A 15669-nucleotide genomic window follows, 5' to 3' on the forward strand; every position below is an offset into this window, starting at 1 on the left:
GATAGATTAAATATCTATAATAATAAAAGCAAAACATACTAATGAGACCGGATGTCCTTCTGGGGATGTGAGGGAAGCCTGGGTCCTGGGTGCCAGAGGGAAGCCAGTGTGGGTAGCCGGGAAAGGAAGGCCTACTCTTGAACGAATTTCATGCATCGGGCCTCTAGTGATATATAAGGTCCCTGGCTTCTTGTCTTCTAATGTGGACTGTGACATTGCAGAACATAGACATATAATTAAATCAAAGAATAACTATTTTGTCATTAACCTTAAAACTTTGATAGCTATTTTGTCAACATTAATATATCCATTTTATATGAATAATTTCCTTAGTATACATATCTGGTATGTATACTAAAAAAGTAATTAGCATTCTATAGACATTAAATAAATCTGTTTGTCTCTATACAAAATATGTATGTATATGTAATTCTGTAGTAAGGAGTATTGGGTATAAAAGCACTGTCTTAGAGATTTTAGGTTACCTCTCTTATCTTAGTTTGCCATTTCCTTACCTAAGTAGTATAAACTCAACAAGAGTTACTTATTCTTCTAAGGTTTTACTAAAACATTAGAAACAAAATTGCTAGAAAGTACTTATTCTGATAGAATAAATCAGCTTATTAGTTTATTTTGTGCAGGTCAACACAGAATTTTTTGAAAAGATGGGACATGATTTGATAGTTCTTATACATATAAACAGAATTATGTTTTAGAAAACTCTTAAATTCACTCACCCACTCAATAAATATTTGAGAATCAATTAGCTAAACAGTGTACTAGACAATAGGGTCCAAATAAGAAGCAAAATGGACACAGTCTCTGTCCTCATTAGTTTATAGCAGCGGTTATCAACCTGTGGGTCGCGACCCCTTTGGCGGTCGAACGACCCTTTCACAGGGGTCGCCTAAGACCATCCTGCATATCAGATATTTACATTACAATTCATAACAGTAGCAACATTAGTTATGAAGTAGCAACGAAAATAATTTTATGGTTGGGTCACAACATGAGGAACTGTATTTAAAGGACCAGAAGGTTGAGAACCACTGGTTTATAGTCTGGTTGGGGAAACAGGGGTTAGTCAAATATAACATGAATATACTATTATAGATTATATATGGAGCATCTAGTGTACCATTTTCAACAGTGGAGTGAGTGAGTGGATTAGACATTAAAGAGTAAAGATTGGGTGAGCTGTTAGAAGTTAGTTTAGTAGTCCAGGTGAGGGATGGTATGGGCCACAAGGAAGCTTTCCTTGACCCCCAAATGGTACTAGGCTTTCTTTTTAGAGCTCTCCTCACTTCCTGTATCTTTCTTTTATAGCCCTTACCTCGGTTTGCCACTATGCATTTATTTATTAGAATGATGTATGTTCCCCACTAGATTGTATATTCCGAATGGTAGGGACCATGTCTTTGTTGCTCTCCATTGTATCCCCAACACCCACTACAGAGTCTGATGCATATCTATTGAATAAGTAAATGAAGAAAATAAAAGGGATCACAGTTATAAAGAGGCTACATTCCTGACATTTTGGGGAAATTGAATTGATAGGTTGATGTGGAAATAAAGTATGAAGATTAGATGACTTTTAGATTCAGGCCTGATTGTCAGATAAGAATTACAATAAGAATAGGTTGAAAGGGAAAATAAGCAGTTTGGTTTGGGGTTAACTGATCTGCTTTGGCTATGGTATTTCCAAAATATGAAAATATCTAGAGAGCAGAATAGATAGGTCTGAGTTTCCTGTTTTTGGACTTGATGATCTTTTGCACCTGGGCTATTATTGTGGCCATGAGCAGATCATATACACATTTTTGTTCCAAGGTCTATTAGAGGGAGCGATTTCAAACTATAGCTCTTCTGGCAAAGACTACTGTGAGGAAAAAATGTGTTGGCCTAGAGCATGCCCACAGACACAGTTCTCATGCATAAAGTGGCCTATGGGCTAGAAGACAGCCTCAACACTGTTTGGAGTTCTTGAGAGAGAAAAAAAATGTCTCTAAGCCCTGTATCTACCCATACTATAGGAGTTATAGTTCAAGTTGCACATAAGCTTAAATTTCTGAGTCTCTTATCTGATTTCTGGGGAGCATATTTCTACTGTTTTGAAAAGAAGTAGGATTGTTGATCTGAATGATTTTGCAAATGAAGTGTGCATTTTTTGTTTTGTTTTTGGTGTTAGTTTTCTGTGGGCCATTGTATCTTTTTTCCCTAATCCACTTTCTTAGCCACTATTAAATGTGTTGTCTTTTCGAGAGCCACTCTTTTGAGAATGACTAAACCAAATGAAACAGAAAAATTGGCCACACTAATTGTATTTTAAGTTAATAAAATTTTTTTTATGAGTACATAAAAGGAACTAGGAGAAATGACCATTTTCTGGTTCTGCCAATGATATTGCATTAATTATTATTTAAAATTCTAGTTACAGAAGCTTATCCTGGAATATACAGATACAGCTACAGCACTTTTATATGAGATACTTCTTGTCTTTCAGCAGGTACAATATATATATATATAGTTATTATACATATTATATTTGTGATTAGTATATATCACACAACTATTATGTATGCATATTATATGATTATATATCACATGATTAATAATATACCTTTAAAATGCTTGTATTAGAGATGGTCTACAAGATTGGCTAACTTAATTGTATTATTTTTGCTCTTAAGCACTCACCTAGCTTATTTTCTTAAATACTGACTTAAAAGATTTGATTAAATAAGGATAAAATGTACTTGAGAATGAGTGTCCCTTTGGGCACAACTTGGACCCGATGAATATAACTGGTTTATTTCCGTGCATCTTTTAGGGAAATCTTGGATTGGGGTCAATTAAGTTTGCTCTTAGCTGGATGATGTCCTTGCTACAGAGTCATCCCCCCATAGTAAGTATCTAGAAGTAAAAACAAAACCACCCAAGGCTATTAAACAGATGCTCTTGTGCTTAATTAATAAAACACACATTTTCTCTATAAGTGATCAAGTTTGTAAAACAGGAACAAACTATATGTCTGATGATTTTATTATCTAATTAAAATAAAATGTTTTTATACTTGGGGCCTGAATGTTTAAGGTACTGAAACAACATGTTAAATGGGATCTTTATTTGATGAAAAATCCTAAGATATATGTATAAAACAGAATATTAAAATACTGGCTGTGTAATTAAGTGAAATAAAAGTGAACATTTATTTTAAATAGTAAGTAGGAGTTGGCAAGTATGACTATAACATCTGGGCATTCTGTCCCAGCAGCCACCATTCCAGTCCATAATGTCACTCTCTCCTTGACACTATAATCACATCTACGTAGTCTGCCCCTACCTTTCCACCAGATTACAGCCAGAGGGATCTATTCACAATAAAAATCTGATTATGTCATCCCTTGCTTTAAATCTCTCAAAAATGACATAATGAATAAAGACTAAACTCCTTATTATGTCTTACATGGTGTGCATGTTATGGCCCTACAACCTCATCTAATCCCTCACTTTCCCAGCTATTTGTGTCTCTTACTCACTGCCCAACCCTAAGACCTCCATTATAGGGCCTTTACTACCCCTCTGTCTGAAATGCGTTTCCCTCTCTTTCCTACCTAGTTAACTTCTACTCATCTTTCAGGCCTCAGTACCCCTTCCTGAGTGGAGTGGGTAGATGGTCCTCTGACCTTTAAGTCAGATTCCCCCATTATAGGCACATGTAGACACAGCATGTCACCATCTTCCCTTCCTCCACAGGACTTGTCACTGTTGAATTTCACATTTGTTTGTGTTATTATTTGTTTCTTTCCTATGGTAGCCATTAGTGCCTACACATATTCTGGCTCTCTCTGCTTCTAGACACAAGATTCCGGGATTATACTTCCCACCCCACCTGAAGTTAGGTGGGTCTCTGCTCCTGCTTTTGCCAATGGAATGTGAACAAAAGTAGCCTTGTCACTTCTTGCCAGAAGGTTTAGGAGCCAGTGCATGCTTCCCTGCATTCTCTTTCCTTCTGGCATGGTGACTGGCAACATTCCAGATGGTCCTGAGTAACTACAATGAGCAGAACCCCCTACCACCCAGTAGGGACAAAAAGTATAAGCAAGTAATAAGCCTTTGTTGTTTCAAGCAAAGCATTGATATTTTGTGAGATTTGTTACCACAGAATAACCTAGTCTATCATGGCGGATACGTCATTCTCCCTCAGCAGACTCCAAGTGCCATGAGGGTAGGAGTTGAGCTAGGCATGTAATAGATGTTCAATAAAATGTCTGCTGGCTCTGGCCAGGTGGCTCAGTTGGATGGAGTGTCTTCCCATGCACCAGAAGGTGATGCGTTTGATTCCCCATCAGGGCACATACCTAGGTTGTGGATTCAATCCCTGGTCCGGGCGTGTATGGGAGGCAACCAATCGATGTTTCTCTCTCACAATGATGATTCTCTTTCTCTCTCTGGAAAAAAATATCAATAAAACCATATCCTCGGGTGAGGATTAAAACTATATATATATATATATATATATATATATATATATATATATATATTTAATTAATTTGAATAAAGGCTTTATTCCTTAATCTCTTCTCATCTCCCCAAACTTAGTTTCCTTTAGTCATGCATGTATACATTCAATCACCAGACATTTAATTGGAAATCTCTTCAAAAGGTAATAGTCCAAACTAAATTTTCATTGCTAATGGAGGATTTAACATGAGGTAACAAGTTCTCTTTCTGTATACAAACATGCCTCCATTGACCATCAGTAGGCTCCTTCTTGGAGCTGTTGTTCTAGAGCAGTGATGGCGAACCTATGACACGCGTGTCAGAGGTGACACACGAACTCATTTTTTTGGTTGATTTTTCTTTGTTAAATGGCATTTAAATATATAAAATAAATATCAAAAATATAAGTCTTTGTTTTACTATGGTTGCAAATATAAAAAAATTTCTCCATGTGACATGGCACCAGAGTTAAGTTAGGGTTTTTCAAAATGCTGACACGCCGAGCTCAAAAGGTTCGCCATCACTGTTCTAGAGTGATGTTAAGTCTGTCCTAGGGAATCTAGGTTCTCATGCCAGATCCCTGTGGCAAAAATCTGGCTGGAGCCAGGGGAGGCTGCATTTGTCAGTAGTACAGCTAACTAACTGCATTATACAGGGATTGAGCCCATCACCTTGGCTCCTTTAGCAGCACACAGACCCTAACCAGTCTCAGGCCCACACTGAGGAATGTCAAAGCTATAGTCATTCACAGCAACAGAAGCTCGTATGTGCAAAATGCAAGACACTTTTTCTGTGCTGTGGCTGCAAACCCTATCATCTGAACTGAAGTGTGAAATTTGGGGTCCTAAGGACTCCAAGCATTAGGAAAGTTTCTTTATCAACCTCTAGGGTTGGTTCACCAAAAGAACTGAGTAGAGTATGAGGCCAGTCTGTGACTGTAAAACATGTCAGGATGAAGAGTAGCAAAAACACAAACAAACAAAAACCCCCACAAACACTGTTGAAAGCCTCCATATTAACCCAGTTCTAAAGAGTGCAGGCAGAAATAGATCATTTGAGAAAAATTTACAAGCAAGGAAACTGTAGGGATCATTGAATACACCTGCACAGTCAGTCAGTTCTGGCTGATTCTCCTACTTGGCTAAAGCAAGCTGCTGAAGAAGTTAAAAATTTAATCTCCAAACGGGCATTGCTTTGTCCCACTGCTCCAGACTCTCTCACCTCAATCTGCGTTTGCCTGACACAATATTTAGTAAATATGTGCAAATGGAACTGGAAAACTCACTTAGAAAGGGCCAGCAGCAACATCAGGAGAAAAGGTGACACATTTATTGATACTACCTAATGGGCGTGCAGAGTGACTTGCTGGTTGGAGCTTGAAAGGGCACCATCATTCCTTTCTGTTTTTATAGTAAGCCTACATTTATGGATAGTAGTTTGAAAATGCAACCCAACCACGACCCCCCAACAACTCCCCCCAAAATTAAAACAACACTTGTAGAATCCACTGTTATTTTTTTTTTTTTAACATTTGGTTCTGTTGTGAATGACAGCTTTGCTTTTTTGTGTGTGTGTGAGAAGCAGGAGCCCAATAAAATCACACTATTGCTACTTTTTCCACTGTATTTTCCCCCTAAGAAATGATAACATAAGTGGGGTTTGATGAAAACCCCAGCTACCAGTGACATCAACATCACTTGCTTGTGTCAAGCCCCGTCTTCTTTGCGTTCTCACTTAGTGTTTCTCAGTGTGTGGTGCAGGGAACAAATCCATCAGGATTGTTTACGGTAAATATCTGGAGGCGAAGCCCAGGGTTCTGCATGTTTAGTGAGTTGCCTGGGTGATTTTTATGCATACTAAATTTTAAGGACCATTGCCTTGCAGAACCTTCTCTGAAAGTCAGCCATTTACTTTTAACAGTAAAAGAGAAACCACATTCCTACTGCAGGAGGCCACAGACCTACCTCTCCAAGCTCCCCTTCTGTTTCCACTTCTGCTTCCAGTGCGTTCTCTCCGCTTTGGAGCCCAATGTCCTTGACAGTCAGTACTAGTTCTGATTCTGCTTGTAGGGGGGCAACTGGTAAACCCAGCTACTCTATCGTCTTATGCTCTGAGTACCATTTCAGTGAGAAATAGTGCAAGGGCATTGGCATAAAGGTGGTGTGGGCTTCAGCCTAGATTTCTAGTTGAGGCTCCAGCTGAAATACTAGCAGGTGCTCTATGGGTGGCATGCCGCCTACGTGTAACTGTGTTTTCCTTGTCTAGGTTACTTTTGTGGCCAGTATTGTGAAACAGCTGGTGAAGGGACTCTCAGCTTCACTTCAGCTGTTAAGTCCCAGCCAAGCAGTTCTGCTGTACCAGCAGTTTTACATCCTCAAGAGCTGCCTGCAGTACAGCAAGACTTTAGCTGAGTACATTAGGAATAACTACAGAGAAGAATTCAGGTAAGAAGTCTGAATCTAATCTGCAGTTAAAATCCAATCGTTTCTAATCTTCACGCAAAACTGCACAGCCAACTAATTCTATTTTTTTATATATATATTTCACTTTGATTGGTGGTAAGGCAGGATTTGGGGACTTCTAAGAACCCCTGCCATCTGAAATATATTCCCAGGCTAGAAAAGACTGGTGGAACATCAAACTCTCTTTGAAGAACTGTTTCTTATTCATTGTATTTATTGCAGCCAGTATCTCATGAAAGTTGTAATGATTATAACAGGCTGTGAGAATTAAGAGTAACAAACACTGCTGAAAGGGATGAAAAATGATGGATTGTGAATTCAACTGAATCATTGGGGGGAAATTGATAAAGAAGAAACAATTATTAGTGTTTTTTTGTTTCACTTACCCCTCTTACTCTCAGTAACAAAGCAGCAGGAAAGAGCAGGAGTAGCAAGCACTGGTTTCATCAGCCAGCTTGTTCTGCACCTCAGGGGTTCCTACTTCTATTTATAGGCTGGCCAAGCCCAGCGCACTTAGCTGTACAGCCCTGCATCAGCACCGATCAAGGAAAAATACCAGCTTGTGTCTGACTTAAGAGGAAAAGGGTGCAGCAGGCACAGCTTTGCCACCAGTTTTCACGGAGACATAAAAGGATGTGGAGGCATACACTGCAGCCTTAGGTTGGCTTTCAAGAAAATTTAGCCCAATTTGTGGTTCCTGTATTTTTTTCTCAATGTGGTTTTACAATATAGGTTTCACTCTGGCTCCTATAACAGGGTTTTGTTTGGCCTGCTCTGAGTTGGTTCACACAACCCAAGTTTTTCCTCACTTTTTTTTTTTTTTTAGGTAAAATTCATCTATCATGAAATTCACCATTTTAAAGTATGCAGTTTAGTGGCTTTCAATACATTTTGCAATGCTGTGCAACCATAATCACTACCTAATTGCAGAACATTTTCATCACCCCCAAAGAAACCTAATACCCATGAAGCAGTCATAACCTATTATCTCCTCCCACAGAACCTGACAACCACAAATCTATTTCCTGTCTCAAAATAGGATTTGCCTATTCTGGACATTGCATATCAACCGTCTCTTCCAATATAGAGAATTTTGTGCCTGACTTCTTTCACTTAGCATAATGTTTTCAAGGTTCATCCGTGTTGTGGCATGTATTACATAACCCAATTTTTAAAAATTACTTATGCACATTTAAAAATCAGAAGTACTGGCAAAAAATAGTGCCATACTTTTCCATGACAATATAGTTGGCCGGAGCTCAATAGCAGCTGCCCTCCTAGGTGATAACATACTGTATAATTTGCCACTGTTTCCCCTATCCTTACTTTTACCCTTACTCCTAATATCTTACTTGCGGGCATTTAATTTAGGTTTGTGACCCTTTTTTTAAACTAGTGATTTTCAGCTGGCTGTGCGTTAGAATCACCACAGCAACTATTAAAAAATACTAATAGCCACGGCTGGTTTGGCTCGGTGGACAGAACGTTGGCCTGCGGAGTGAAGGATCCCAGGTTCGATTCCAGTCAAGGGCACATGCCTGGGTTGTGGACTTGATCCCCAGTAGGGGGAGGGGGTGCAGGAGGCAGCCAATCAATGAGTCTCCTGCATCACTGATGTTTCTATTTCTCTCTCTCTCTCCCTTCCTCTCTAAAATCAATTAAAAAATATATATATTAAAAACTAATATTAATACCCAAGTCTTATATATAGAAATTCAGTTTTTCTTGAGGTGGGGTCTGGGCATGGACATTACAAAACAAATAAAACAAATAAACAAAAAAAACCTCCAGGTAATTCTAATGTGCACCCAGGATTAAGAACCAATTCTTTAAGCCATCCCTTAAGCCAGGAAATAGCTAAAGGTTTTGTCCCTGTTGTCTATTCCCCTGGCCCTATACTTTTCCTGAGGCCATGGGGAAGAACTCTAATCTCCTCTCTTTAACTCAGCCCTAGTGGTCACCACAGCTTTGGCTTCCATTTCAACTCCCCACTGAATATTGCCTGAGAAAACAAGAAGCAGGGCCTCAGCTCACACGGTGGGGAGGGCAGTCCTGGCTTCCTTATGAATGCTTCAATGCCTGGTACATTATTAATGAAGTTCACTTCCTTGGCAGAAGTAAAGTGCTCAATGCGCTGAAAGGCACACATATCAGAGAGCTGCTGGGTCACTAAGAGGGGAGGTTGGAGAGTTAAGGATGCTGACTGACTCTCATGATCAATACTCCCACATCCAATAACCCTGGACCAGTGTACATACTGATGTGAACAGTGTGAAAATTATTGTTTTTAAAGCTATTTTATTTCTTTTTATGATTGCAGGTACTTTATTCACATACCAGCCTTGGAAAAAAGGCTTCCCTTGTGTTATCCTATTACCCAGCCGACCACTCAACTTTTTCATGAAGTCCTGAAATTGGTTGAGCAGAAACAATGTGTGAAATGTTAAAAATTGAGTATAAAATGTTCATTGGAAATCAATATTTATGAGAAACACTTCTTTATTTATTTAGTACCTGTCTATCCCTGGGTCCCATAAACAAAGGTTTTATTTGAATGTTCCATCAATCCCTAAGAGAAGTCTTTAACATTTTTTATCTGCCACATAAGAGAAACTTTGGTACACTGACATACATAAAGTGGTGCTAAAAACTAGTGTTTCCCTTTAAAAAGTTCCTAAAGGCATAAAATACTAAAAGGGGTTGCGACCCACAGGTTGAGAACCGCTGGTCTATAAGCAGTTATGCTTTACCAACTGTGAAAAAAATATCTTCACTATATCTTATGGCAATAAACTAACTTAAATCCAAAACAAAACTTTGGAATCATTGTGAGCTATTATTGAATTTGTGCTTCGAAGAACTTAGGAGATGGACCCTCCATTCAACTTAGCGTGACCTGAAGGAGTATCAGAGAGAAATGCCTCCAAAGAAAGAGCTCCCAAGCCAGATTTGCCTGTGCTGTGCAGTAGAGACAATTAAACTCACTCAGAACATTTTATTTATGGTTCAGCCTGAGCCATTAGCCAGCTATCTGACCTCGAGCAAGTCAGGTACCCTTTCTGGGCCTCCTCTGCTAAGTGGAAGGCTGGGAATAGAAACTTTCCAAGTTCTCTCCCAGCTCTAGAATTCTCTGCTTAACACTCTGAACACTTCTTAACACTCTGTAACAGAGTCATGCATTCCTCTGCTGTCCTGGCTGCCGTCCTGGCTCAGTCAATCACAATGATTCCAAATAATCCTGCTTTCTTTAGACCAAACTGGTATCACCAACATCACCCTACAAAGTGTCCAAGCCTTCTCCACCATCACCCATCCAGGACTACAAGTCTTCTACTCTTCAATCTGGGGACAGAAAGGACAACAAAATAGTGTTTATGAGTGTCCTGGGTTGTTGGGTAGGAGATTATTCCCAACAGATAGTGAATCAGAAAATAGGAAAATTCTGGGACACAGGCAAGCAACACTTCAAACTGGACAAATGATGGACAGTGGGTTGACTACTGGGGAATGTTAGAACCTACAGAATAACAATGAGAGAATCAACTCAGCTCTGCCTCACCTTCTAAGCAGTGCCCTGGGCTAGTGACATGCAGGCTCTAGAAGGGGACTGTGGTTTCTCACCCCAAGCATTGCCTTTTTGTCCATGTCACCTCTTCTCTTTCACAGCTCTATTTGCTCTGAGAGCGTACTTAACTTATCTTTGGGAACAAAACCTCTGTCAGAATGTACCCGAATCTTTCTAAGTCAGTAGCTCTTTTGGTTAAATATTTGTCACCTTGATTTTCTTATCACACATGTCTATTCATTGGTACAGTCTGGGAGATGGGGGAAAGCCCAAAATGTAATACTTTGAAGGGTTATCCTATCATAGTTCTTTTCTGCTGTGTATTTTTTGCATTGTTGCCAAAACCAAAAAAATCACTAAATAATTCATCTCTATTACTGATCAGCTACATTTGATTGACCTCAACCATAAAATAATTATTTTTAAGAAGATGTAATTGTCGAAAAATTTTGAATATGAAAATCACATCAATAACAAAGGATCACCAAAAAGATAAACACATATAGCTAGTGTTCAGGCTGGGTTCAAGATTCTGGACTCTGACTACCTTTACAATGCAAGCATTGCCATTTTCCACACCCCCTCTAAGAATAAATTCACTCACAGTAGTTAGCTCTACCATTAAAAATAAAGAAATGTATATATTAGGGGGTAAGAGCATGGGTGTTTTGAGGCCAAAATGGCTGAGTTTAAATCTCAGCTCTGCATTAGTTTTGGACCTTGGGAAGTTACTTAACATCTCTAAGTTTCAGTCAATTGAAAGATAATATAACCTATTGTTAGGAGATTTGAATGAAAAGGTTGGTAATGCACATAGCATGTACGGTATCTGGTGTGTAGTAAGGAATCAGTAAATGGTATTCATTATTATGATTATTAAGATAATACCAAAGCTGGCTGAGAAATTAGAGGTTAATAAGTACTGCCCTTATTTATTTATTTATTTATTTATTTATTTAACCAATCTGGGTGACTCAGAGACCCTTGACCTCTATAGCACTGAAGAACAGATTCATTTAGTTATTAAATTGAAAATCCTATTTCCCATTAGCATGAGGTGATTTAATTGACAAGTAACTATTTCTGCTGCTCACCACCACAAAGAACTGTTGGATCTAATTGACACTATCAATGCAAATGAATATTTTGTGGAAAATATGCTTCCCAAGGGTAGACAGAAAATTTTTTAGTCATGTAAACTTTTTTCAGCCTTTGACTCGAAGAGCTAATAACAAACTGATTAAACTGATGTAGTCATTCTATACTTACAGAGTTCCTAATTGATTCACAGATAGTGTGAGAGGAAATGAATTTCTTCATTTTACTGAAATCTAGATAATCTAGATACCATGTAAAGAGGGAAAAGTTCAACATTCCTATAATTGATAAACATATTTTACATATTTCCATTTGACTCTCACTCATTGGTAGTATCTTTCAATTGTGTGTAGGAATACTTGAGAGAACAGTAATAAATGTGCTATAAGGCATTTGATAAAAGTGGCTTGTAGGTTTGGGGAAACGTTGGGTCAAAGGGTTTTCTTTTTCTCCTTTTTTTTTTCCTGGTCTCTTTCCCCTTTTTTATTGCCTTCCTCTACTTGGAAGGTGACTTTGACTCTGGAGAACTAAGAGGGCCTTTGACTGGGGCAAGAGGAAAGGAGGTAAGACTTGCTTAATATTTGTCCCAAGATTCTGAGAGGCAAAGAGGACCTTTAAGTTTCCTTCTAGGTGGTTCACTCCTTTGAAGGCACCAGAAGAGGTATGGGGCTTCAGGGCACAAGCTGTGCCTATAAATAAAGGTGGTGCATTTCAAAGCACTAACCCCCTTCCCTCTTCTTTCTACTTCTGGTGGTGATGGCAACAGAGTAGTAGTGGTGGTGGCACTGACTGTGGGTATGGTGATTTGTTTGGTTTGGCAGCAAGGAGGGCAGTGGAGGAAGGAGGAGGATTTAGATCAAGGGACTCAGGACTACTATGGGTTTCTGTGAGCTATCTTGCAATACCTGCCATTATTTGTAACATGGTTTCTACAAGGAAATTATTCTTGCTTCTGCACCCTGACCTACAAATGAATTTTGAAAGGACACATTTATAAAGGGAATAGAGTATTTCACTTCTGTTAGCAACTACAACCACCAGAGGGCATAGCTATATTTGGAAGACAAAGGAATAAAAGCTAACTTTGCTCTAACCTGCACTGATTAAACTTAAACTTTTAAAATTCCTGCAGAATATTTTATCATGCTTCTTTAATATGTACCAACATAAATCTTGGCGTAAGAAAGATCCTTATGCTCTTATAAAATCAACACACATTTATAATTTAAAAGTTGATAAAATTAACTGCAAATTAATATCATTAATGTCATGCATGACATTTTGCCGAAACTGCACCTCCTCTTGCAAAACGATTATGGCAGAATGTACAACATAGGCTCCTGAGTTCAGTACCCTCTGCTTTCACATTTCACTTTTCTCTTTCAGAACTACTACATGTCTTTATTTACCAGGCCATGCTGATCTCTGACTTTCACCATGTGAATCCTGCTTCTATTCTCTTTTTGGCCAGGGACAATGAAAATTCTTCCACTTGGAGACAAATAATGGATCAACATAAACAATGCAAAAAACACAGGCATTTCATTGAAATGAAAACAAAACTTTAAATTCGCTAAGAAGCTCCACAGACTTTCAAGTTGAAATCGAGACCCTCATTTGATAGGTTCTGCTACAGGATAAGCAGTTCAAAATGTTTTAAGTATGGTGTCTTAACATGACGGTTTCCCTGGGTGGTTTATGTCTTTCCCCCCAGGACTGCATTTCATTTTCAGAAGTGTCCTCATTTGGATGATAAAAGGTAAGGTTATATACTCTGGTTACAAGCCAGGACTGGTGTGGAGTTTTAAGATCAGGAAAGACCTGTGCCTTGGCGGTAGGAGTTAGGAAACAAAGAAGTTAAAGCCTTTGACCGAAGCTTCCCTGGTCCAATATGAGTGAAGCTTTGGGGGTTAAAGCAACCTTCAGCCACGTTCTGATCTTCCTTTGTGACTCAGAGGCCAGGGACAATGAAAGTTCTTCCACTTGGAGACAAATAATGGATCAACATAAACAATGCAAAAAAACACAGGCATTTCATTCCCCTCCCCACTCCCACACTCTCAAAATACTACCTAAAAACACAGACCAAAGGGAAGGAAATAAAGTGAAAGATTTCACCCACCACAATTAGGACCCTCTGATATCTGAGAATATATAAGGTCCTTTTAAGGTAGGAGGAGCAAAACTTCTGAAAGGGTTACATTTATTCCAATGAGCTGGAAGACAGGACAGCAGTTTTGTAACTGTATGACATAATTTGGCTAACACTGTGATTGGTTGCTACATAACAACACGATTCCTCACTACCAAGTCTCAAGACCAAATTCAGTTGCCAACATGATGAGATGGTTCAGGGTTAATAATGAAGAGATGCCATAAAACAGTGATTTTAAGGAGACTGAGAAATATTTCTCTAAGAAATATATAAAGTAGGAGGAGGAAAAATGTGTGTGTGTGTGTGTGTGTGTGTGTGTGTGTGTGTGTATGTGTGTGTGCTGGACCAAACTAAAAAACTGAAATTGCTGATATTGGTCTGTCGAAATGATAAGAGGATTATGGCAACCTTGGTTCCTCATTCCTTCAGAAGATGACTTTGATTAGCATTATTTCATATTTATCATGCCCCCCTGGGACACCTTGTCATCACAGACAAGAAAGGGAGAAGGGGGAAAAATCCCACCATCTGTCACTGGCATATGTGTCAGGGGTATTCAATGTCTTAAAAGTGGTCTGTCAGAAGGCTTAGCAGGTTCCATATAATTTTTAAGGATCTCACTGTCCCAGAGAAAAATCAATTCAATTCAATAAGCATCTCTTCTGAGTTAGTTGGATACTTAGGGTATACAAACATAATTAAAGTTGGACACCTGTTCTAATGAGCTAAGTTTTATAAGCTAAATTATTTTGAGTACAACCTTCAAATTTTTGCCATGCCATCTATGTTTTTATTAATATTTTTTCTAATATCATTATTTACTCAATAATTTTCTATTCCTATATAAGTGTAATATGCAAATCAACCTAATGGCCGAGCAGTGGGACGACCATCTGGACGACCATCCAGGAACACACTATGACACCCACTGGCACCAGGCCAGCCAAGGCGGGTGCAATGTGATTGGTTGGGGGCCTGGCACTCACCCCATGATCGCCCCACAGAGGGAGGCCCAGGCCACTGGCCAGCGGGGCGGTCAATTGGGGGGCTCCATGATTGCCCCAAAGAGGGAGGCCCCCACCGACCAGCAGGCTGTGGTGGGTGGGCAGGGACTCCCACTGCGAGGGAAGCCTAGGTACCAGGTGCCAGTGCCAGAGGGAAGCTGGTGCTGGCAGCCGGGGGAAGGAAGGCCCACTCTTGCATGAATTTCATGCACTGGGCCTCTAGTATCTTTATAATAGCCATATTCTAAAGAATATCTGGGAAATCATGGAGTTGATATTGTGGCTAAATGTTCTTAAATACTTGTGTATACATATTTCTAATGTACATTTTTAAATAAACACAATTGAAAACATTTTAAATGTCTTTTCCTTGGACTATCTAAAAGAGTCCATTCTGGGAATGATAATCATAAGGAATACTCAAAGACAATATTTTATAAGGGCAGAATAAGTCAGATGATAGAGGTACAAAGAAAGTGTTACAGGAAATCACAGGAAGAAGAGTTTAATTCTGATTGGGTGCATCAAGAGGCCTACTTATAAATCTTTTCAATATCTAAGTCTGTAATACTTTGTTAAAACTAACAAATGTGGCAAAATGATAAGATCTGACAAAGCTTGGTGGTTAGTGCAAAGATAGTCCTATATTATTCTCTTTACTTTTCTGTGCGCGTGAAATATTTCAGAATAACAATAATAAAGTGTGTCTAGCACTTGGCGAAGAGAAAAAAGCATTCCCGGTAGTATAGAAAGCATGAGTGGAAGCACAGAATCCTGAAATTGAGGCTGGGTGTCTGGTTCTGTCGAAGGTGAGTCCTGGAAAACTAAGATGCAGTCGGAGCATGCAGGACCCTGGCTCAGTGGTCCTGACTCAGCTCTGCA

At 39.1% G+C, this 15669-nt stretch overlaps 1 protein-coding gene and 1 long non-coding RNA gene across 5 annotated transcripts in view; one reads left to right on the plus strand and one right to left on the minus strand.

Moving 5' to 3' along the window:
• Positions 1 to 9412, plus strand: part of CUNH12orf56 (chromosome unknown C12orf56 homolog) — a 60018-nt gene extending 50606 nt beyond the window's left edge. Inside the window, exons 10-13 of the mRNA XM_036299816.1 lie at positions 2432 to 2506; positions 2831 to 2905; positions 6769 to 6947; positions 9286 to 9412. Of these exons, the coding sequence (XP_036155709.1) occupies positions 2432 to 2506; positions 2831 to 2905; positions 6769 to 6947; positions 9286 to 9412 (456 nt within the window). The remainder of the gene's footprint in view (positions 1 to 2431; positions 2507 to 2830; positions 2906 to 6768; positions 6948 to 9285) is intronic.
• The window catches only part of LOC118651065, an 88485-nt gene that overhangs the window by 50340 nt on the left and 22476 nt on the right, over positions 1 to 15669 (minus strand). The window lies entirely within an intron of this gene.

This window comes from Myotis myotis, unplaced genomic scaffold, assembly GCF_014108235.1.
Source record: "Myotis myotis isolate mMyoMyo1 unplaced genomic scaffold, mMyoMyo1.p scaffold_m19_p_3, whole genome shotgun sequence".
In the NCBI taxonomy this organism is placed as follows: Eukaryota; Metazoa; Chordata; class Mammalia; order Chiroptera; family Vespertilionidae; genus Myotis; species Myotis myotis.